General features: G+C 39.4%; 1 protein-coding gene across 3 annotated transcripts in view; it reads left to right on the forward strand.

Annotated features, from left to right (window-relative positions):
• The window catches only part of MAGI2 (membrane associated guanylate kinase, WW and PDZ domain containing 2), a 1418975-nt gene that overhangs the window by 1094595 nt on the left and 298223 nt on the right, over window positions 1-26157 (forward strand). For 2 of the 3 annotated variants that reach the window (XM_061165157.1, XM_061165156.1), the window contains exons 8-9: window positions 5492-5613; window positions 7782-7964. In XM_061165157.1, coding sequence (XP_061021140.1) covers window positions 5492-5613; window positions 7782-7964 — 305 coding nt within the window. Of the gene's footprint in view, window positions 1-5491; window positions 5614-7778; window positions 7965-26157 lie in introns of all 3 variants that reach the window. The other variant, XM_061165155.1, reaches the window with a different exon arrangement.

Raw genomic sequence — 26157 nt, forward strand, 5'->3', positions numbered from 1 at the left:
TCCAGAACTACAAAGTACTGCCACATGCAAACTTACCTTATGTTTCCATTCCGTAATGAAAGAGGGTGGGAGAGGTAAGCTGCAAATGAGTGACTATACTGGCAAAGAGAACAGGTGATGGAAGGGCATCCTTGAATATCCTTTTGCCATTCCCGTGTGGAAGGATCTCATATCAGTAGTCTTTCATTTCTGAAATGGGCTGTTGGGATCTACCCTCCTCAGAATACGTCTCTTATCCCCTTAGCTCTTAACACCTAAAAATTCTATTACTAAAATGAAATAATAGACTAGATATAAGAATAAGAATTTTTGACAGGATAGTTCCTGTCCTGTACAGAGCTGGATAAGCTGGCTAATAATTCCCTCACACAGTCTTTAAAAAAATGAAGAGGAGGATGGCATATGTCATTCACATCCTTTTACACATTTTAAGGCCCCCAAATCCTTGCTAAAAGGGCTAGAAGCTATTCATACTGGAAGCAGAAGGAAGACAAGGCTTCCTTACTCAGCGATGATCATATTTCTTTGTGATAGGTCTTTTAAAGCTTGGGAGCATTTTAAATTTTAAATGAATGACTCTATTTGTGACAATGTAAATGTTCTGTAGCAATTAGCTCAGGACACTAAAGCCATCCCCAGCTTCCACTATTTGTCAGGTACAAGTCATTCTAGATGAGTTCATTGGTATTTTTCATTCTCTGTGAAATGTAGAACTTCAGTTTAATGGTGAATGGAATCTTTTCAACATACTTTCCATAAAGCAAGTGGCTGCACATTGACTTTTCTAAGGAAGTAATTACAAGCATGTGGCAGGTTGGAGGAATCCAATTGTGTAGTAAAACTACCCCGGAAAGCTCTTGTAATGTATTGTCTAAGGATAAAGTTATGTACATGATGAATAATGACCTAGAGAAACAGGAACAGAATAGTTGGGAAAAGGAAGAAAGATGGTAACTTTGGGACACCTCAGAACTGTTTCTAGTTTCTCAAAATTAATAACATATATTTGCAGACAAAAGTTTTAAAACACATACTCAACACTTAACAACAAAATATATATATACGTTATCTCTCACTGTGTCCAGTGCTTAGTATACAAAGTTGAATAACCTGTGGACCCTATACACAGGTACGTACAATATCGAGAAGGAAATAAATATGAAAATCAATTGTGAAAACACAGTATGATTGGGTTGTTAGATTAATTATTGTGACATTATCATGTAAGATGTTGTACACTACATCACAAAAATACCTTTATCCAAGATCCAGAAAGAATGATCTCATGAGCCTGAATAACAGGAATACTATGTCCTTTAGAACCACCATCTTAAGTTTATCTTAAATATTCCAAAGAATATAACCTGTTTCTTTTTCCTGATGTATTAGCTTCTTGAAAGCTCAATACTAATTTTCAGCATAACTCTAGTAAACAATAGGATCCTATATTATTAACTTTGTCTCTTGATCTTCCACCTAGACTCAACTAACTTCTCCATTGATTCTGTTTACTTCTCCTTGTTGTTGTTCTTTAAAAAGAACAAATCCTCTCAACAATGAGTCAATGTATAAATAAACTGATGACAGAAGTTTGTTGAAGGTTTTATGTGCTAACCAAGGGGAGGAGCATAAAACAGGTTTGGAATGTTGCTGGGTGAGGGTGGAGAAAGAGTTATGGGATAGATGGGAAAAGCATTGTAGAAATAATGATAACAACAGCAATTGCACTTACAAATATAGTAATAGTAACAGGGAATAACTATACCTTGAAGAGGAAAGTTGGAAGGAATGTTATGACCAACCTAGAGAGCATATCATAAAGCAGAGACATTACTTTGCCAACAAAGGTCCATCTAGTCAAGGCTATGGTTTTTCCAGTGGTCATGTATGGATGTGAGAGTTGGACTGTGAAGAAAGCTGAGCACCGAAGAATTGATGCTTTTGAACTGTGGTGTTGGAGAAGACTCCTTGGACTGCAAGGAGATCCAACTAAAGGAAATCAGTCCTGGGTGTTCATTGGAGGGACTGATGTTGAAGCTGAAACTCCAATCCTTTGGCCACCTGATACGAAGAGTTGACTCACTGGAAAAGACCCTGATGCTGGGAGGGATTGGAGGCAGGAGGAGAAGGGGACGACAGAGGATGAGATGGCATCACCAACTCGATGGACATGGGTTTGAGTAAACTCCGGGAGTTGGTGATGAACAGGGAGGCCTGGCATGCTGCGATTCATGGGGTCGCAAAGAGTCAGACACAACTGAGCAACTGAACTGAACTGAACTGATACCTTGAAGAATAAACAACTGTACTTTATAATTGTGGGGTTCTCCCTGTATATCTGTACTTTGCAAATATTACTTGTCATATCTTCACCACAACCCCAAGAAGTAGATATTAATGTCCCCATTTTGCAGATGAGGATATGGATGGTCAGAGAACTTAGTAATTTGCCTCAGATGCTACCTCAAACCCAGGCTCTCTTGCTTAAACTGCTTCACCACTGATAATCTAAGTCTCACAGGAAGAAGGAGAGGCTTGATAGGGTATTGCTGATTCCAGTGAAAGTAAAAGTCACTCAGTTGTGTCCGACTCTTTGTGACCCCATGTACTATACAGTCCATGCAAGTCTCCAGGGCAGAATAGTGGAGTGGGTAGCCTTTCCCTTTTCCAGGGGATCTTCCCAACCCAGGGATCGAACCCAGGTCCCCTGCATTGTAGGCGGATTCTTTACCAACTGAGCCTCAAGGGAAGTCCAAGAATACTGGAGTGTGTAGCTGTTCCCTTCTCCAGCAGGTCTTCTCAACCCAGGAATAGAACTAGGGTCTCCTACATTGCAGGCAGATTCTTTACTAACTGAGCTATGAGGGAAGTCTGCTGATTCAAGTTGAAATCTTCCTATTACATCAGAAATATTATTTCCAACTCTGCCCTTACTCATCTCTGTACCTTCCCCTTTGGCTGCATCACCTTGCACCTTTTGCTTACAATCCTGGTGAGGCGGGGAGGCAGTATTCTGCCCATCTGAGAGATGGAAGATGCTAACGTTTCAGGCTTAATGATTTGTGCAGGGTCAAACAGCTAATCAAGCAGCAGAGCTGGATTTTGAATCTAGGACTCACTGATCCCACAGCTTGTGTGGCAGCAGCTCCCCTGCCCCAGCTCTTGTGAGCAAGTATTCAGATACTGCAGTCATCTTGGCAGGTTTCTGGCAATTGCTTTTCTGCCTCAACAGGAATTCAATTCAGTTCAGTCGCTCAGTCGTGTCCAACTCTTTGCAACCCCATGGACTGCAGCACACCAGGCCTCCCTGTCCATCACCAACTCCCGGAGTTTACTCAAACTCATGTCCATCGAGTCGGTGATGCCATCCAACGATCTCATCCTCTGTCATCCCCTTCTCCTCCTGCCTTCAATCTTTCCCAGCATCAGGGTCTTTTCCAATGAGTTAGCTCTTGGCATCAGGTGGCCAAAGTATTGGAGTTTCAGCTTCAACATCAGTCCTTCCAATGAATGTTCAGGACTGACTTCCTCCAGGATGGACTGGTTGATTCTCCCTGCAGTTCAAGGGACTCTGAAGAGTCGTCTCCAACACCACAGTTCAAAAGCATCAATTCTTCAGCACTCAGCTTTCTTCGCAGTCCAACTCTCACATCCATACATGACCACTGGAAAAACCATAGCCTTGACTAGACGGACCTTTGTTGGCAAAGTAATGTCTCTACTTTTTAATATGCTGTCTAGGTTGGTCATAACTTTCCTTCCAAGGAATAAGCATCTTTTAATTTCATGGCTGTAGTCACCATCTGCAGTGATTTTGGAGCCCAAAAAAATAGAATCTGCCACTGTTTCCACTGTTTCTCCATTTATTTCCCATGAAGTGATGGGACAAGATGCCATGATCTTAGTTTTCTGAATGTTGAGCTTTAAGCCAAAATTTTCACTCTCCTCTTTCACTTTCATCAAGAGGCTCTTTAGTTCTTAACAACAGGAATTATCTTACTCATATTAACAGAAAATTGGTAGTTAAGATTTGGTTTCTCTTACCTCCTTTTGTTTTATGAATATTTATAGACCTAAGATGAGAGGAGTGTGTGTGCACATCATGTGTGCACTTCTCAGTGTGAAATCATACATTGAGAAAGAGAAGGTATGTAGGGAAAAGATGCCTTTTTGGAGACATGTTGCAAGTACCAGCCTGTTCACTTCTAGGAATGTGATTTAGAGCAAGTCATTCAGTCTCTGTGTGTCAGTCTCATCACCTTTAGAATGGGGATAATTAGAATTCTAGACTATTGTCATGAGACTTAACTGAGAAAATTTATATAAGGTACCTGGCACAGAAAGTGAAAGTCGCTCAGTCATGTCTGGCTCTTCACGACCTCGTGGACTGTAGCCTGCCAGGCTCCTCTGTCCATGGGATATTCCAGACAAGAATACTGGCGTGGGTTGCCATTTCCTTCTCCAGGGGATCTTCCTGACTCAGGGATCGAACCTGGGTCTCTCACATTGCAGGCAGGCTCTTTACCATCTGAGCTACCAGGGAAGTCCCTTAAGTACTAATTGTTCATTCCTCTTCTAAGCCCTCTCCTCTTCATACTCTCATACCATAATGCTAGTTTTTTTGTACAAAGAACCGAAATCAGTGTACATGACAATCCTCTGGTGAGGCATATGCAGAAAAAATAGTTACATATGTATTACTAGGCAGAGTTGTGGTTCCCACCCTTTCTATGGATAAAGAACTTTAAATTTTATACAAATATGGATCATACTCTAAGGATACTATAAGGAATTCTTAAAGTCTAAGCCCTTAGTTTAGCTGATCCATACTTGCTTAAAGATACTCTGTATCTGATATCTGGAAGTTTATTGTCTCACTAGGAAGACTGTAAATACTCTCCTTTTGATTGATCTCTCAACATCAGTCATCCTAAAGGTATTCTACAAGTTAATGTTGTTAACATAAATTCCACACATATATATCATTAGGGATCTTTCTCCCCATATTCGAGACCTTTCATACAGGTCCGCCAATTTCTAAAATGTGTAGACTTTAGTTGCTATAAGAGTAAGACAATCAGTGAATTGCCCTTTTACTTATCTTGTTGAATTTTACAAAGTTTAGATAACCCTTTTTTCTTCAGCACCATTTGGTATAAATTTCATTTGTTGGCCACATATTTAAGTGCACCAAACTCATCTCAAATCAACACAGTAGACCAGAAAGTAAGTGCATAGTCTAGCTCTTTTGGCTGAATCATGCAAAATTTAAATACAATACTTTATGAAAGAGCTACTGAGAACTCTCTTGTCACAGAAACATGCATTGTACACAAGCCGGCCCAGCAGAGGCCTGACTCTGTGCCTGGTGGGGCTTCAACTATAACCATGTAAGGTATCTCGTACTCAGCTGCATTCTGTAGAGCCATCCATCTGTTCTCTTAAATGACTTTGCCCCATTATTACTCTAATTTGAAATTTTATTTTTCAGCCACATAAATAGAAGAACACAGTTTGAAAACCCTGTCCTGGAAGCAAAAAGGAAGCTACAGCAGCATAACATGCCCCACACAGAACTTGGAGCAAAGCCCCTGCAGGCCCCAGGTTTCCGAGGTTAGTACCTGTCAACGATGAGTGTTTCAAAGGGAAAGACTGTCTCTCAAATCGCCTGCTCTTCCAAATATGCCTTTAGCTCCAGCCCTTTCATATAATTGATTTGCTCTCCCCAAACCGCTTAGTTAGCTTTAGCTGGGTGTTTGCTCTGGCTCTAAAAGCATGTACTTAGCAATCAGGAGGGAAGTTAACACTGGGGCAGCCCTGCAGAGGAATTTATAGCAGGTTGCCAGGTGGAGAGGAATGGGTGTGCCAGTGATACCGGAAACTGCAGAGATTCATAGAGACTCATGTTTGCCCTCACATGACCAAGCACGAGAATGAGGCTTGTTCTCCTTTGTGACAGTAGACAGCTCCTCATCGACAGTACCTAGGCCCAAACCCGCCCGCCCCCTCGCCGCCCGGGAGCGGTCCCGCAGCGTGAGTGACCTGCCTTACTACGGGAGCCCCCTCCCCGGGAGGCCCTGGCGCATCGGTATGTCCTGGGCCGCTTGCTGCACCTGAACTCACCCTGGATCCACGTGAGGGGATGAGATGCTGCACACGCTTCTCACGTCTTAGTGAGCTCTTACACGTGAAAGCACAAGGGAGGCACTGGTAGTTGGGAGGCCTAGTTATGCCTGCGGATGAATTCACACGCTTTCACTGCAGGACCATCAAGATGAATGTAAAAGTCTCACACGGAACTTCTCTCCAAGGTGTAAACTTTATTTTCATAAAGGAAACATAGGTGGCATTTATATTTTAAAGAAGCCCTCTTTTTCATAAAGATACGGGTGATATGCAAACAATGTAAGGACTTCTCTGGTGACTCAGCGGTAAAGAACCCCCCCTGCTAATGCAGATGAGGGTCCGATCCCTGGGTGGTGAAGATGAACCTGAGAAGGAAATGGCAACCCAGTGCAGTATTCTTGCCTGGGAAATCCCCTGAACAAAGGAGCCTGGCGGGCTACCATCAATGGGGTTACAAAAGAGTCAGATATGGCTTAAGGATTAAGCCACAACAAAACAATGTAAAATCCCAATATATGGCCCTCATTACTTTATAGTTTATCCATTACATATCACCCAAAATGGAGCAATAACAGAATACTTAAACTTAGTCACCAGGTACAGTCTGGTTCTCATAAATATTAAATCATGTTACTCAAAATGGAACAACTAAAAATAAATATATATAAATATACTTGACTGTATAGCATTTAAAGCATGACCATTAATAGCATGACTATTATTTTTAAAGCATTTGAAATATATAGGTTGGGAAGATCTCCCGGAGAAGGGAAAGACTACCCACTCCAGTATTTTGGCCTGGAGAATTCCATGGACTGTATAGTCCATGGGGTCGCGAAGAGTCAGACATGATTGAGTGACTTTCACTCACTCATACTTATTACAGATCATAGCTGGAAACCAAATTACTAGTTAAACCTATATGAGTGGGTTCAAGATCTTTTCAGATTATTTGGGTATATAATTTGAATGTGTCAACATATTGCTACTAACTGTGTTACTTTTACATTCATGATTATATTTAGAGATACTGACTTGCCACTTGCTCACATTTTAGAGTATATTAATTACTATCAGGTCAGTAAGAAACAGATTTATCTGGTTATCTTCATAGTATCTTATAAGCAAATGCTAACTCAGTCCCACATCTAGGCATTCTTTCTAATTAATTTAGACATTTGAGGAGGTGCTAACATTCTAGTGCTCCTACTTTTTGTTAGACAAAATAGTCCATTCTGGCTTTCTAGTCCTCTCCCTTCAAGGTTTTGGGCAGGCCCAGCCTCTGACACAAACCTCCTACCTGGACCCTTTCAGAACAAGAGGAATGGATCCACATGTGTCTGGATGATGTGAGGCTTTATCTTTGTCTGCTCAGCCCTTTTTAAGCATAAGAAAGTGAGTTTAGTGAGTAGACACACTGCCTTGGCAAACTCTGTCTAATCCCAGAAGCTCTGTCACGTTTTCCTGCATTCCTGGGCCGGCTCTGTGTTTGTGGCAAGTGCTCAGAGGTTTGCGCTCACAGTCACACCTGCTTGCATTTACCATAATTAACCCACAGTTGCTCTTGGGGTTGCTGTTCAGTGGCTGATGTTCACCATGTAAGAACGTGCCCTAACCGCCATGCTTTTTCTTTTTTAACTTTTACTGGCCAGTAGAAAAGCCACTCTTTACCCGGGATGCCTCCCAGTTGAAGGGAACGTTTCTCAGCACCACACTCAAAAAGAGCAACATGGGGTTTGGATTTACTATCATTGGTGGAGACGAGCCTGATGAGTTTCTGCAGGTGAAAAGTGTGATTCCCGACGGGCCTGCAGCACAAGACGGGAAAATGGAAACAGGTAAGTCCTTTAACACTTTAGAAAATTGTTTTGCAATGTCTTTTCTAAGACAAATGTGAGAAACTTCTTTTTTGTGTGTTTTTAATTTGAAGGTCAAAGGTCACTTCACTGAAGGGAAACCACAAATCACGTCTCCCCTGAATTTAATAACATCAAGTTGAAGTAGTTTGGAACTCTAAATATCATTTTTGTCTCATTTTTCTGACTGCCCCTCTATTTGCTGGATTCAGTGAACCCTGGAGATTGACACTTTTCTAATTTATTTCTGGAGTCCCTTCTTAGGAATTTGATTAACATTTCATACTTTTCTAGCTTATAAAAAGCTATTGATGTTTTAAAAATCTGTGTTAATCTATAGTATTCTCAGACTAAATTGCCCAGATTAGTTATTTAAATACGCTTGCTTATCTCATAGAAAAAAATTATTAATGGTATTCATCTTTATATATTCCCATACAGTATTTTAATACATAAGTTTTTTCTCTAGTCCTTATGCATTAATTTTCATATGCATGTCCTTGGCTGTCTATCAAGTTATGATTAAAATTCATTTAACATGGAAATGCAGAGTCTAATTGTTAAGGGCAAGGAAATATGAAAGGTGCACGGAAGTAGAATAAATCATAATGAACTAAGTTTGATTTTGCAGTCTGATTTTTAAATTCTCCTACTTGGTCCATGACCTGGAATTAGTCCCATAATTTATGAATACTACTTTCCTTATCTGGAAAATGGAGAAGAAATCAAACTTGATCTTGTGTATTTAAAATATTGATTCAAGAATTTTGGAGTATTATTTTTGAAATGTCTTCAGTTCAGTCCAGCCACTCAGTCATGTCTGACTCTTTGATACCCCAAGAACCGCAGCACGCCAGACCTCCCTGTCCATCACCAGCCCTCCCGGAGTTCACCCAAACTCATGTCCATTGAATCAGTGATGCAATCGAACCATCTCATCCTCTGTCACCCCCTTCTCCTCCTGCCCTCAATCTTTCCCAGCATCAGGGTCTTTTCAAATGTCTTAGAAAATTACAAAATGCAGTAACTATGTTTTACCATTTCACACTTTACTCACCATTGATATAATTTATGGTATTTACTTACTGAAGTCCATGGGTCTTAGTAGATAAATTAAAGAATTACTTCTGAGGAAAAGTTATACCGTTTGTATTCTCTATATGTTTATTGATTGCAATTCTGTGGATTTTAAAGTGGTTTGTATACGAAGAGACAACATAAAATTGAGGTCTTCATCTGATATTTTTAATTTCAAAGATGACTATTTATTAAATGGTTCCTATGGAAATAACATCTTTTCAGGTTCACCTCCTGAGTATATTTGTCACTGCCACTCACTAGTGAGGAAGGTATTTGATAGATGTTACATTTTCTTAAATTTGAGTAAAGTTTCAAAACTCATCACATTTTTCAAATGCTATTATTGTGAAAATCATGTGTACATACTTTTCTAAGAGTAAGTTAGAGAATGTCCAACTCGGCTGCTCCTCTAGTGAGATTTTACTAAACAGTCACACCTTCATGTTGCCCCCAAATCATAGAGAAACATCAAAAGACTCAGTTAAAAAGCATTCTGTCATTTTCAACTAGAATATGAGGAAATAATGGAGTTAATAACCATCTTATTAGAGGGAAAATGATCCCCAGTGCTTCTGAACTTCAGTGAAATATTTAAGAAACTCATTTCTCTTTTTGTGATCAATATTTTTATTGAAGTATAGTTGACTTACAATTTTGTGTTAATTTCTGCTGTAAAATGATTCAGTTATACATTATTTTTTATATTCTTTTCCATTATGGTTTATCATAGGATATTAAATATATTTCTCTGTGCTTGTTGTTTATCCATTCTATATATAAAAACTAACATCTGCTAACCCCAACCTCACTCTTCACCCCTCCTTCAGCCACTTCCCCCTGGGAAACCACTACATCTGTTCTGGATGTCCCTGATTCTGTTTCCATTTCATAGATAAGTTCATTTGTGTCATATTTTAGATTCCACAAATAAGTGATATCATATGGTATTGGTCTTTCTGACTTACTTCACTTAGATGAAATCTCTAGTTGGGTGCATGTTGCTACAAATGGCATTATTTTGTTCTTTTTATGGCTTAGCAGTGTTCCTTTGGATATCTGTACCACATCTTCTTTATCCATTCGTCTGCTGATGGATGTTTAGGCTGTTTCCATATCTTGGCTATTGTGAATAGTGTTACTATGAACATAGGGGTTCGTGTATCTTTTTGAATTAGTTTTGTTTGCTTATATGCCCAAGAGTAGGGTTGTTGGATCATATGGGAATTCTATATTTAGCTTTCTGAGGAAACTATGTACTCTTTTCCAGTGGCTGCACCAACTTATATTCCTACCAAGAGTGTAGGACAGTTCCCTTTTCTCCACATCCTCTCCAGCATTTATTATTTGTAGACTTTGATGATAGCCATTCTGACCCATATGAGGTGGTACCCGTTATAGTTTTGATTTGCATTTCTCTAATAACTAGCAATGTTGAGCATCTTTTCATGTGCCTATTGGCCATCTCTGCTTCTTATTTGGAGAAATGTCTATTTAGGTCTTCTGCCCATTTTTCATTGGGTTGTTTCATTATTGCTGTTACTGAGCTGTATGAGTTGCTTATATATTTTGGAAAAAAGCCCATATCTGTCATATAGTTTGCAGACACTTTCTCCCATTCCTTAGGATTTCTTTTTGTTTTGTTCATGTTTTATTTCACCCTTTTGCTATATAAAAGCTTATAAGTTTGATTAGGCTCATTTGTTTATTTTGTTTTTATTTCTATCATCTTGGGAGACTGACCTAAGAAAACAGTGGTACAATTTATGTCAGAGAATGTTTGCCTATGTACTCTTCTAGGCGTTTAATGGTGTCATGTTTTATATTTAAGTCTTTAAGCCATTTTGAGTTTATTTTTGTGCATGGTGAGAAAGTTATGTTCCAACATCATTGATTTACATGTGGCTGTTCAACTTTTCTAACACCACTTGCTGAAGAGACTTTTCTCCATGGTATGTTCTTGCCTCCTTTGTTGAAGACTGATTGACTATAGATGTGTGGGTTTATTTTCGCGCTCTCTGTTGTATTCCTTTAATCTGTGTTTTTTGGTGCCAGTACCATACTGTTTTTGAATACTGTAGCTTTGTACTATTGTCTAAAATCTGGAAGCACTATGCCTCCTGCTTCTTCTTTTTCTTCAGAACTGCTTTGGCTATTCTGGATCTTTTATGGTTCCATATGAATTTTAGAATTATTTATTCTAGTTCTTTGAAAAATGTCGTAAGTAATTTGATAGAGATCAGATTAAATCTGTAGATTGCTTTGGGAAGTATGATTTTAACAGTATTAATTGTTCCAATATAAGAACATGGGATATTTTTCCATTTCTTTTGAGTCACCTTCAGTTGGCAGCCCACTCCAGTACCCTTGCCTGGAGAATCTCATGGACAGAGGAGCCTGGTAGGATACAGTCCATGGGGTCACAAAGAGTCAGACATGACTGAGTGACTTCACTTTCACTTTCACTTTTACTTTTCAGTTTTCCATATTAGTGTTTGATAGTTCTTAGCATAAGAACTTAGCACAAAATAAGTCTTTTGCTTCCTTGGTGAAGTAACAAACTCATTTCATTATAAAGGACCCAGTTACTTTTTTCTCTCACCCAATCCATTATTCCACATTTCAGAAATAGAAAAAAGCTTCTTTCAGTGTAAATTTAAAAGACCAAGGGAAGTCCCTGGCAGTCCAGTGGTTAGCGCTCTGCTCTCCTATTGCAGGTAGCACAGGCTCAATCGCTGGTCAAGGAAATAAGACCCCACATGCCACTCAGCAAAAATAAGTAAATAAATAAAAATGCAAAATTAAACGGCTTGCACAATAGCGCCTTTTCTCTTTTCATTTATTTTCCTAGCTTGCCATGCCCCTACAGTCTCAGTTAGCCTACTCAACAACAAAGTCAAAGATTTTATTTAGAATTTAGCTGATTTTCTTCTTTTAGGATAATCGCTGAACAGGTCCTAATAAGAAGAGAAGAACCTAGGATTTCATTCTATTCACTATCTCCTATTTATTCTTCTCTTTATTCATTTAACAAGCACTTGTTAAGCTCTGGCTTTTCACAGTCATCACTGTCCACCAGGACTACAAAGATGGATATGACAATAGCCAGGCTCTTGAGGAGTTTGCATCTAGGAGGAGTTTTACATAAATAAACAAGTAATTGTAACACAGTGTTAATAGGATGAGTCTGTAATAACCATGGTGTTGGCACTAAGTCGGAGAGTCAAGGGAGGACACAACTGGTTTTTCTTAAGTGTGTTTCTAACTAAATAATTTTATTAGGCTTTTTAGGGGTGATAATTTCTCTCATCAGAGAGTAATATTGAAATCTACTGCTTATTAGTCAAAAATATTGTGTTCACTTTTAGTTGTAGTAGGATTTTAAAATTCCATAAATTACAGTAGAGGGAATGGCTGTTCAGTTGAGCAAATAGTGAATACCCATATGTGACAGGCATTCTGATAATTATTTGGGATGCAAAAATGAGGATACAAATGTTTCTACCCTTAAGAAGTTTATAGTATAGACATAATGAGTGATTTGTTAGTGAATATCTATAACAGTTCAAACAAAAATATGTACAAAGTTCAGAACGAGTACAGAGGAAGGTGGGTTTGATTCATTGTGAAGAGCTTAGGGATGGCCTCACAGAAAATGATGTCTGAGAGAGTTTTGAATGTTGACTAGACATTTGCTAGGTGAACAAGTAAAGAGAACCATAGAAAGAAGAAAATAACAATGTGCAAAAGCAGAGTAGTGAAGCATACCTAGGAAAAGATTTATATGCCATCTCAGCGTAGGTTAATATTTCACCTTCAGTGGTATCAAGTGTGAGAAGTATCGAGTAAAAAAATAATCATAATTATTTGAATTATGAATTGATGAATTAATGGTAATGATGAATTATTTAGGCTTGTAGCAAACATTAGAGAATAATGTATGGTCATATATCCTCAAACAAAAACATGTAAATGCATGAATATCTGTATATAAAAGTTTTCTCATATAAGGTTTAACCAATTAGGTGTCAAGATTTACTCTATGATTGATGTTTTCTTTACTTGTATATTCCTAGAACCTAAAACGGTGCCAAGCAAATAACAGGCACTTAATAAATGCTTGTTGGCTGGTTGGTTGGGTGGATGGATGGATGGATGGGAACACTTCAGAAATTTAAAGGTGAAATTTGAATTTTCTGAATTTCACTTTTCCAGTATAGCCTAGTTGATGCTAATTGGACTAATTTTTGTGAGTTTTTGTTTCTTTATTTGTTTGTTTAGTCGCTAAGTCATGTCCAAACTCTTTTTGCAATCCCATGGACTGTAGCCCACCAGGCTCTTCTGCCCATGGAACTTTCCAGGCAAGAATACTTGAGTGGGTTGCCATTTCCACCTCTAGGGGATCGTCTCAACCCAATCACCTCCTGCATTGGCAGGCAGATTCTTTACTATCAAACCACCAAGGAAGCCCAATAATTTGCCATTAAAGCAAAAACAAATAACTTTTCCAGTTTCTGGATAAAATTTAAAACACATGTATGTGTTAGGGACAAAATTAATGTCTTTTTTGTAATGATTTCATCTATAAATGAACCTCAAGAATCAATAAAAATAGACACCACAGATATAAACAATAAATCATTCGTATTTTAAAAGTGAGCAATTTCATTTGACATTGAAACAAGCATGAAAATATTTTAATTAGCTTTTCTAGCTCTAGATTATCTCTAGTTTAGGCAAAGAGATGTTAATAGTCTGTTTGGACACAAAGAAAAATCTATTCTACTAAAGTTGACTTATGGTCCTGCACTACAGAAACAAGGGTAGGGTGGGAATTCTTTCTCTCTCAGTCAACACTGATTCTAGGAAGCAATGGAGACAGGATAAAGGATACTGTGCCCCCGGCTGCTTCTTAGCAACTAATTGAGCCAATCCCTAATGGTCCTATAATTTTACAGAAGACGTTTTCTTAGAAGAAATTACTGTAGTGCCCAGAAACCATCCCACTTCTGATTATTAAGGATTCAACATATCCCAGCAATCTTGTGTAGGCACCAGAGATCCTGAGAACATTCTTTAAATTATTTTAAAACTCAAGATTGATGTAGCAAGGCTTATGTAGGAACTGCAGAGTCTAAAAGAGACTTATCTAACATCCACCCGTTAAAAAGCTTCCCTCATTACATGATCCTTTGTGTTTTCCCCCAGGCTAAGTTTTGAATCAAGGCTTGTGGTTTTCAACAAATATAGGAGGAAGGAAAGTTGACCTATCCATGAAGTTCTTCTATAGATGGGTTGAATTATGAGATCACGCACAGCCCATTAGTGTTTTTTTTTTCCCCCACCATCTTTTAATAATTACCCATTTAGTTAGTAAAATAGCAAGAAACTGTCCAGGAGACCAACATTCTGACATTGTCTGGCTCCTGGCATTTCTCCATTTGAGCAGATTGAAGTTATTGCTTTTACTGGTTGCTACCTCTTTACTGGCTTTTCTAAAAGGGGCACAAGATTAACTTTGTCCAAATCACTTGGGGAGCATTTTAAAGATGTAGCTTCCTGTGCCCCCAGACCTGCTGATTCCAAGTTTCTGGAAGTAGTGTTGGGAATGTATGTTTATGTAATTTTAAAACTTGTAAAAGCAATACACGCACATGATTTTAAAAAATTGAAATATTTATAATACATAAAAATCTCTTGTGTCCTGTCCCTGTTATCTCAATTTAACAGCTCTTTCTTTTAGAAAGAGATGAAGCTTTAACTCCTGTATCCCTCACCTGTTCTCCAGTTTCCCAACTGAGTTTTACAACTACTTTCGGTAATATTTGTACAAGTTTTGCATTATCATGGCTCTGTAAACTTATTCGCTGACCCCAGTGGTGGTATATCATTAATACATTTTTTTCCCTGTAAATGGCTTTGTGGAGTTTTACTTTGTCTTTCTTTCTTTATTCTTTTTTTTTTTTGGCACTATCTTTCTTAAAATGATGCTTTCCCCTCTGGCTTCCCTGGTGGCTCAGAGGTTAAGAATCTGCATGCAATGCAGGAGATGTGGGTTCGATCCCTGGGTTGGGAAAATCCCCTGAAGAAGGAAATGGCAACGCATTCCAGTATTCTTGCCTGGGAAATCCAATGGACAGAGGAGCCTGAGAGACTACAGTTCATGGGGTTCAAGAGTCAAACATGACTTAGCAACTAAACCACCACTTTTTCCCTCAAAGCACAAACATATTAGGTTCTTAAAGGGTCCTCATTTTTCTGGGCATCATTTGTCCTTCCACTCCTCTCTGGGCTGGCTTCTTTCTAGTATGTCTTTCCCAAGCAGAGTTCAGGCTTCCCTGGTAGCTCAGATAGTAAAGAATATGCCTGCAATGCAGGAGACCTGTGTTTGATCTCTGGGTTGGGACAATCCCCTGGAGTAGGAAATGACAATCTACTCCAATATTCTTGCCTGGAGAATTCCATGGACAGAGGAGCCTGGCAGGCTACAGTCCATGGAGTTGCAAAGAGTCGGAAGCAACTTTCGCTTCACTTCACTTCACTTCAAGCAGAGTCCACTGTTCTCTATCCATATCTTCTTTTGTCATGGATACTCATTTTACACCAGCACAGTGCTCATATGTCTTGCAATCTTCGATTGTCTATATTTAAAAGTTAAACACTGGACAGGTTGCTTGGGAGTTCTGCATCAGTGACAGGGTTTGAAGACTGGTCACATTTTACCTGAGGCTCTTAGGCAGGAGTGGAATAGAAAGTCCATTAAATATTCCTTTTTTTTTTTTTTTTTTGGAGACACCTCATCTCTGACTTGAGGTAGATGGTAAGAGCTTTCCATGCAGATGTAGCAGGGCAGATTGTCTATATACTGAATTGTACAAAAAGATTGTTCAGGTTTTACTGCAACATCATGTGGAAAAATCTCAAACTAACTTTTTGGCCAACCCAACACTTGTATCTGATGTTTCCTAATCCCAAGCTTTTCTGTGATTCTGCAAAGCAACTGCGAGTCCTTGTCTATGCTTCTCCTTCCTCCAAAAGCATACTAGAACAGAAAGCAGCACATTCTTTCTATAAAGGGTCAAATAGTAAATATTTTAGATTTTGTGGACCAGGTGGTCTCTGTCACAGCTGTTGATCTCAGTCCATGAAATTAATATGGCTGTGCTCCAATAAGACTGTATTTACAAATACAGGTGCAGCAGGCTTTGCTTCGTGGGCCATAGTTTGCCAGCCACTGCTCTAGAATATACCTTCCAAAGCCATAAGACATCATCATGTCTTTATCCACAGTCCATATTCTAAAATTCCCTTGAGCTGCCTTGTTTATAAGGGCCCCTCTCTGTCACAATGGTTCCTCTTCTGTTCTCTTCATTGCTGTAGGTTTATTCATTTTAAAGTCTTTGTTAATATATACTTTATTGAAGTATAGTTGACTTACAGTGTTTCAGGTGCACAGCAGGGTGATTCATTGATACATACACACACATGTTATTTTTGAGATTATTTTCCATTATGACCAACCTAGACAGCATACTGAAAAGCAGAGACATTACTCTGTCAACAAAGGTCCATCTAGTCAAGGCTATGGTTTTTCCAGTGGTCATGTATGGATGTGAAAGTTAGACACTAAAGGAAGTTGAGCGCCGAAGAATTAATGCTTTTGAACTGTGGTGTTGGAGAAGACTCTTGAGAGTCCCTTGGACTGCAAGGAGATCCAACCAGTTCATCCTAAAGAGATCAGTCCTGAATATTCATTGGAAGGACTGATGCTGAAGCTGAAACTCCAATACTTTGGCCACCTGATGCAAAGAGCTGACTCATTTGGAAAGACCCTGATACTAGGAAAGATTGTTGGCAGGAGGAGAAAGGGACGACAGAGGATGAGATGGTTAGATGGCATTACCGACTCAATGGACATGGGTTTGGGGGAACTCCGGGAGTTGGTGATGGACAGGGAAGCCTGGCGTGCTGCGGTTCATGGGGTCGCAAAGAGTTGGACACGACTGAGTGACTGAACTGAATTGACTGTAGTTCCCTGTGTTGTAAACCTTTGTTACTTTTTGCATATCTTTTTAATTTTTTTAAGATTTTAAAGTCTTTGTTAAAGGGGATAGCTACGTATGTTCAGTCCATCATCTTGAACTACAAGTCTTTGAATCTGTATTATTATACCTACTGAAATCTGAGAACCACCACAAGAAGTGGTAGCAGGAAGTCTCCTTTCCCACTTACTGTACAGCTCGGTAAACATTCTCCATCCCAGCCTGACCCTCTCTCAAACAAGCCTATGCTCAGAATTGCTTTGAATGAGTATTTATGAATATTCCTGGGTACTAACTTTTGGGATAGAATTGGTGGCTAGCAGAACAAAGCGGATTAATCTTTATCTTTCATGTCAGGTCAGGGCATTGAACTATGAGCAATTTCACATTTTTTTGAGATTTTAACATTCTGAGGTACTCTATCTCATGATTGCATTCTCTGAAATCTTAGCTACCTTTTTGCTTTCTAGGGAACAGCAAAGATTAACCTAGGGCCATGAGTGCTCTGTGGACAGATGACTGCCAGACTCTCAATGTGACAGCTATTACACCTTTAGGGGCCCCCTTCGGAGAAGGCAATGGCAACCTACTCCAGTACTCTTGCCTGGAAAATCCCATGGACGGAGGAGCCTGGTAGGCTGCAGTCCATGGGGTCGCGAAGAGTCAGACACTACTGGGCGACTTCACTTTCACTTCCGGTGCTCAGATGATAGAGCATCTGCCTGCAGTGCAGGAGACCCGGGTTCGATCCCTGGTTTGGGAAGATCCCCTGGAGAAGGAAATGGCAGCCCACTCCAGTACTCTTGCCTGAAAAATGCCATGGACGGAGGAGCCTGGTAGGCTACAGTCGATGGGGTCACAAAGAGTTAGACAAGACTGAGCAACTTTACTTTCACTTTCATTTTCAGTAATAAATCTCCTCTTCATGGTTATCCAGTGGTTTTCCATCCCACCCTACCACAGCGTTCTTTGGCCTTTCCTAACCATTATTAGCTTCTTAGCAGTTTGATAAAATCCTAGAGTTGTTCATTAAACATTTCCTGGGAAAAATCTATATGAATGAGAAAGCTTAAGAGTCAGTTCAGAAGTGTTTTCTGTCTCGTTTTCCTACCTCATAATCAACTTATGCCTAGGGCAGACTTCCTTTTGAATTTTGAGCAAACACTTGTTGGTCTTTCCCATGATGCCTCTCTTATTGACTTGCTGCCTTATAAAAACATTCTAGTGAATCAGCCCGTTCTTCATTACCACCCACCTCCACAGGCAAGTGTTCATATTTAGGTGATGTGAACCACATAGATGGTCCTGTCAATTGCCAGAAGCAAATTAATGCAATATTATTTTTTCTATTATTTGAAGTATCTGTTTAGTTTTCTAGTGCCACATCACAAACCATACAAAAACTCAGTGCTTTAGAAGCACAATCAAACATTTGCTCATGATTAAACTGGCTTAGAACTCAACATTCAAAAAACTAAGATCATGGCATCCAGTCCCATCACTTCATGGCAAATTGACGGGGAAACAATAGAAACAGTGACAGACTTTATATTCTTGGGCTACAGAAATCACTGCAGCCATCAAAATAAAAGATGCTTGCTTCTCCCTTGGAAGAATATCTATGACAAACCTAGACAGTGTATTAAAAAATAGAGACATCCCTTTGCCAACAAAAATCCATATAGTCAAAACTACATTTTTTTCCAGTAGTCATGTATAGATGTGAAAATTGGAGTATAAAGAAAGCTGAGCACCAAAGAATTGATGCTTTTGAACTGTGGTGTTGGAGAAGACTCTTGAGAGTCCCTTGGTCTGCAAGGAGATCCAACCAGTCCATCCTAAAAAAAGATCAGTCCTGGGTATTCCTCAGAAGGACTGATACTAAAGCTGAAACTCCAATACTTTGGCCACCTGATGCGAAGAGCTGACTCATTTGAAAAGACCCTGATGCTGGGAAAGATGGAGGGCAGGAGGAGAAGGGGACGACAGAGGATGAGATGTTTGGATGGCATCACTGACTCAATGGACATAAGTTTGGGTAAACTCCGGGAGTTGACAATGGACGGGGAGGCATGGTGTGCTACAGTCCATGGTGTTGCTGAGTCAGACATGACTGAGTGGCTGAACTGAACTGAACTGATTCATTGGAAGGACGGATGCTGGAGCTGAAGTTCCAATACTTTGGCTACCTGATACAAAGAGCTGACTCATTGGAAAAGACCCTAATACTGGGAAAGATTGAAGGCAGGAGAAGAAGAGGGCAATGGTTGGATGGTATCACTGACTCAATGGACATCAGTTTGAGCAAACTGCAAGAGGTAGTAAAGGACAGGGAAGCCTGGCTTGCTGCAGTCCATGGAGTCACAAAGAGTCAGACATGACTGAGAAACTGAACAATAACAAGTACTTTCTTGCCTGGAATGGACTGTAGTTCTCATCTGCTCGTCTCACACTGGGACTCCTGTGCAGCCACCATCACCAGGAGCTCCCCTGGGGCTGGGGTGTGTGAGGTGACTTTATTCACTGCTGATGCCTCTGCTGGGATGGATGCGACTCCTCGGGGCTGGCATAGAATTTCTCTTTCCACGTGGTCTTGACTAGTGGGGTGGCTGAATGGTTTATATGGTGGCTTAAGGGCTCCAAGACACCAAAAGAGAAAGCTGTCAAGCCTTTCAAGGCCTAGCCTGGAACTGGCACAATGTTATAAAATCAAGTCACACGTCAGCCCAGATAAAAGGGGAAGGAAACTAGGCCCCACATTTTGATGAGAGAAGTGGCAGGGAAAAAAAAAAATTCCCCTTTTCATCTACTGCAGTTTCCTTCCTATGGCTTCTTTGTTTCCGAATTCCTTGAGTTATTCAAGTTCCCTGAAAAAATTATCTTTGACTTTCATGGGCACTCTACCTTCTTACAGTCTTCTGGGAGGTGTTGATAATGCTTTTGCCTTCCAGTTCTCTACTGTGCTATGAATAAATAATAGTGAATTATAATGTCACATCCAGAGATTATGAGCAGCAAAATCACCAGGCCTCTAGCTTTGTCTTTCTCATAAAAATAAAGGAGGTGCTTTCAGCAATTTATTTTGAAAGATCTTTAAAATATTCACTCAGATCCAAGTTAGATAAGTTTCTAAATGACCTCTTGATATTAACATCATTTTTGCCTTTTTTAGACATTTATGAGCTTTAGATGCTTCCAAAGAATCTCGTACCCAATAAAACCTAGAAAATAAAATTGAACTTCTAGCCAACTGACCAATACTAATATCTCCAGCAGAGAAGGAAAAAACTGTTTTTTTGTTTTTGTTTTTGTTTTGTCACAATATGTTTACTTTTGATTCTTTCTAAGCACACCTGAGTTTCAGAACCTCACTTCATTTTGTTGAAATCCTAATATTTCCACTGCTAGTGATATATTCTTCAGATCAATAACAGGACATCTCACAGTGAGGGTTGGAGCTACACTGCATACAATTCTAATGAGAGGGATGAAACTTGAGCCCATTATACAGAGTGAAGTAAGCCAGAAAGATAAATACCAATACAGTATACTACCGCATATATATGGAATTTAAAAAGATGGTAATAATAACCCTATATGCAGGACAGAAAAAGAGACACAGATGTGTAGAACATACTTTCTATCCACTATTCTTCTTTTATATTGATACGCAGATGATACAGATGTCATAGATGATAAAATACTTGATCTTGGCTACAAACCAAACCACTTGAAAGGACTGAAAATTATTGCACCAATTCTCAAAACCACACCATGCTTCAATAACTCATTAACTTTTTTTAAAGGGAATTTGTAACCCAAATAAACGCCATTGCAGTATTTCTTTTGTTTTTTTACACACTTCTATCTTTTCTTTCATTGTGAATGCCTATACGGTGCTCTTTATACTGTCTTCATATAAAATCACAGTTTAGATAAAAACTCACTTGAGAAGGGATAACTACTGTACAAGCCCTATCCTAGTTCTCATCTGTGCCCCAGGATTAAGAACTTGATTCCCATTTTAACAAAGGTGTAGCAAAGCTTGCTGCTTTTTTTTTCTAGCTTCAGTACTGAGATCCATTTGGATGTCACACAGTGATTATGATATTCATGACCATATTTGTGACCATTGTGTCTACTAACATCATGGCAGTCAGTGCAGTTTAAGTGTGCTTTGTCACATATTATTTGTTAGCTATTCTTCACCAGAACTTTACATGAATTTGCAGTACAGGTTCACCGGCCCGCTAGGAGCTCAAGGAGAAAGTGGGAGGAGCCTCCTCTCAGCCTGAGAGCAGAGCTTAGGATAGTGCTAGATATCCTTGTGCCAGGGATGTTGTTTAGAGTACCCTTATCGGATACAAAATTGGTATTTTAAAAGTTGGAGAGTTTGTTATTTACATTTAACAGAAATGGACTGGAGATTATAGGATTAACATTTTTTATACTTGCTCTGTGGAGGAAGTTGTTGGTAGTCAGTATATTTACTAGTGAAAGTCGTTCAGCCTAAGTTAGATGCATTTGAAATAAAGGTATTATCTAAATGCAATTAGGAAGTTTTATCTTTTTAGATCTGAGGCCAAGATAGCCAATACTCTTGCATATAAGTGAACTAAAAGTATCCAGATAGATAACAGAGATCTACCAGATTCTGGACTCTGGATTGGCAGATGTGTTCTTATAGACAATGTCAATTCTTCCAGTTCCTGCTGCTCTCTCTCCCTTCACTAACTGAACTGTGCCTTTGGTTCATCAGTAAACAATCTGCTTTTATAAAAGGTGCTTGTTTTTATCTTACCCATCCAGCAGATGAATTGTAATCTCTTGCTATTTACTACCCTTACCCCTACCCAACTGTAAGCTCTCTGAGGTCAGGAACTGAGTCTGACTTGATCATTAACCAACCCCAGGCTTATTTCACTACCAGATATATAGCAAAGACTCAACTTGATGGAACAGTAGAATGAGTCTATGCAGCACTGATGTGCTAACATGAACTAAGGAGGCATGTGGAGGCATGTGATTTGTTGATGTATCATAGATTCCTCTGTGATTATTTATGTTTCTTTTAGATAGTTATCTAAAGATTTTCTTTTATAGTTTAACCAAACATTTCATTAGATGAATTATCTACATTCATATTACTTAGAATAGGACACAACATATGGAATTGCTCAAAACAGTAGTCATTATTAATATATTTTTAGAACTATTTTCTACAAATTGAAAGAAGGCTTAGCATTCTGGGCATAATAGATATATGAAAAGATCTGGAACAGTTTAGACTGTTCCCCCTTTGTACCCAGAAACTAAAATGATTCTGCCTTGAATACATGACAGAACAACTCTTGCTTCTTTGAATAGTTTTTGATTTAAAGAAAATAGCCAACCCTTTCAGAATTGCGGTGCCATGTTGACAACCTTTATTCTGTTGATGGACTGGAAGCTGAAATGCTATAGTCAGCCTCTTATGTGTGCACATACAACTGAAAATTAGGCTGTGTACCTTTTGGGTATGCCACAGGATTCCCTGATGGCTCAGTAGTAAAGAATCTGCCTACCATTGCAGGAGATGCAGGTATGATCTCTATGTCAGGAAGATCCCCTGGAGAAGGAAATGGCAACCTGCTCCAGTGTTCTTGCCTGGGAAATCCCATGGACAGAGGAGCCTGGTGGGCTATAGTCCATGGGCTCTTAAAAGAGTCAGATATGACTTAGCAACCAAACAACAGCCATGAGGATTCTAACACATCTGCTAGATGTTTTTTAGGAGAGTTGTAATCTAATCTTCATTTGTTTAATGATGGTTCCTCATTTTTCATATATTATAACCCCTTCAAAAATAAAAGCATGTCAATCTTGAATTATAGCAAATAAAAAGAGAAGCCTAGGAAGGGTAAGGTAATTGGAAAATGTATGAGGCAAGATGTTAATATTTCTGTTGAGAGAATAATACACCTGAATTAAATAGGGTGATGGTATATATTCCTACAGATTGTCACATGGGCTTATAAGTATTCAATGAAGAATTTGATTGTAGATACACACACATATATAGCATCATCTACAGATATATGTACAATGAAAGTGAGAAAAAGAAACAATAAATATGTCTTTCATTGTTTCATCAGCTTAGATCTAAGTTCATAATTATAAATCTCTTAGCATTCTAAGCCAGAAGACTTTACCGAAGTCAATAGGAGATAAATTACCATGCAGACCTTTGTTTATAAGTGTATTTCTTCTGGTTTTTGCAAGCTGCCAGTGAAATTAGAGATGGAGTGTGCTGGAGTCTGCAAATATCAAAACTGCCACAGCTGCAGAAACATTGTTCCTGTATCCAGGGTAATTAGTTTGCCTCTCACATGCTCCAGCTGAGGTTTTGCATGAACTGACAAGAGCACACACAGTAAATCTTGTGTCATCATCTAATTTACTACTTTGTTTGAAATATCCAACTCTGTAAGGTGAATTTTGCGTTTCTTAAGGGTGAAAACTATTGTCAGAAGGAAAACATTTCACCACATATATGAGTTATTGACAAAAGAAGTGGGAAATTTGTTTTGTGAAACCAAGATTAATAACCCGGAAATGTCTTCCTCCATATCACCACCTTTGTATATTTCTCCTTTCTTTGTTTTGAAGTGTTGGGTCCTGAAACTTTCACTTCTTTTGCTTCTTTTTCTTTTTTTCCCTATTTTTTCACCTGAAAAAAAGAATACTGGATATATTTTCTTAGAATGAAAATTTTTTCCATGGAAAAAACTGACTTAGATTGTTCCATCTCTAAATTTATTAAGAAGCACTTAACATTCTTTTTTAATTTATCTTTATTATTTTGTATTGGAGTATAGTGGATTTACAATATTGTATTAACTTCAGGTATACAGCAAAGTGATTCAGTTATACATACATCCATTCTGTTTCTGATACTTTTCCCATATAGGTTATTACAGAATATTGAATAGAGTTCCCTGTGCTATGCAGTAGGTCCTTGTTGATTATCTATCTTATATAAAGTAGTGTGTATATGTAAATATACTTTTAACCATAATGATAGACAAGCAATCAGTATATTGCAGCACTGGCATTTTCTCAGAGCAGTTTCTCAAGGGTTTGTATGAAACTGTAATGCTGAATTAGCACATAAAAGCTTTAAAGTGTTACAGTAATGAGCTTAAAGTGTGTATGTGGGGGTGTGTTTGTGTGGTGCGGTATGGGTGTGTGTGTGTGTGTGTGTGTTTGTGCGTGTATATGGGTGGGGGTGGTACTTAGATGCAGCAAGAGCCAAGAGCCTGGGTTACAGGCATCCAACCTGCACACAGGGAACATTCCTGGAAAACAAGGTCCTGGGCCTTTCTGGTCATTGACATTCGCCCACAGGCTACATCAGTGGTGACAGGTGTAATCTCAGAATTTACAAAGCAAAACCTCATGTATAAATTAAAAGATAGGGAATTGTTTTCCATCAAAGCTGAGTCCTTGAGAATATTTTTAACAAAATGCAAAGGTCATTTTTCCTTTGGAAAAAAAAAATAAATAACTACCTGCCATTTCCTAGAGAAAAGGTGACATTTTTCTATGAAAAGGAGACATTTTGCCCAGAGGCAAGTGCAGGCAGTTTCTGCGATTGCCTGTCAGTGAGTTTACATAAGAGCAGGGCAAGATGCTGTGCCTCTGGCAGAAATGACATTTTCCTCCCTGTTCAGTGTTGCAAATTCTAAAAACTACAAGTCTGATTTTTTGGTGGTAATTCTCCCGGTCTCTTATTGATGTGTGCAGCAGCATTACTAATTAATGTTATGAACACACAGTGTGCTGAGACGAGCAGGGGTTGTACGAAGATGGCAGGCTGGCAGCTGAGCCCTGAGACGGAAGTCCGGGCATTTCCACGGGACTTCTGTCACTGACACATCTTGTTCTGTTTCACAGTCCACCTAGCACCTCACTGCATAGCAACAGTATTCCCCTCTATTAATAATTATTCAAAATAGATATATCCACCTGCTCATTCATTTATTCAGTGAGCTTTATAATGGGATGTTGAGGGATGCTGTTTATAAAGTTGGCGCTGGGGACTATCTGCCTCCCTAGGGGCTGCTATGGAAGGACCCCACCACAGTCAACCACTCCTCTCTCACCCTAGTCTGTATAAAGAGAAGCTGGAGAGGGGAAAAGAGAGCCTCCAGAATAGTTGTCTTTATGTGAGAGTCAGTGTTTGTGTTTAGAGGCAATCCCATGGTCTCCACAAGAGAGTGGTGTTTCCTGTCCCCATCTCAATCCAAGTGAAGGGGATGCCCTAAGGGCATCACTCATTGACACCGGAGTTGCTTGTAAGAAGGAGAGTTGATGGTTTGATCCCAAGTCAGACATCTGCTCGGGGTCTGTGGACTTGCTTCCTTTGCCAGTCAGAAGAAAGAAGTGAATCAGGAGCTGGCAGGATAGAGAGAGAGAAAACACAGGGAAACCACTGCAGCCTAGTATTAGACATAGCAAGAGTATGCAGGTTTTCTGTGGTTGAAGTGATCGTGAGGAAAAGACCTTGACCAAACCCAGCTAACTTGCACATCCCACTCAAGAGAGCTGCTACCAGTCAAGGAAACCCAGTATCAACAGGCTAGGCAGTGCAGGCTGGGTACCATGCAGGAGGTCAAGCTTGAGCCAAATAGTGCAGTGACCCTAGGATGAATCCGCAGATTGACCCCATGAGAGAGCCAGCCAGTGATTACCTGCTGTTTCAGTGACCAATTACCATTCACTAGACAAACAGCTGCAACTAGCACCAAAAAAGGATGCCGCTGCAGCTAACTAAATAAAAAACCCCTCCTCTGCATGTAACACACGCTGGAAGAATTAGACCTTGAAGAGTAAAGGAAGAGATGATTCCCAGAGGCGGACCATGTCTCCCCACCTCAGAGCTGTCAGGGTCCCAGTACAAGCCCAGGCAGATGGTAGGAGGGGAAGAGATTTAAATCAAGTTGAGGCGTTAACAAGACTGGGCATGTGATAGCCAAAAGTGACTTAAAAGTTAAGAATTTTCCCAAGCTATTATC

Source organism: Dama dama, chromosome 18, assembly GCF_033118175.1.
Source record: "Dama dama isolate Ldn47 chromosome 18, ASM3311817v1, whole genome shotgun sequence".
NCBI lineage: Eukaryota > Metazoa > Chordata > Mammalia > Artiodactyla > Cervidae > Dama > Dama dama.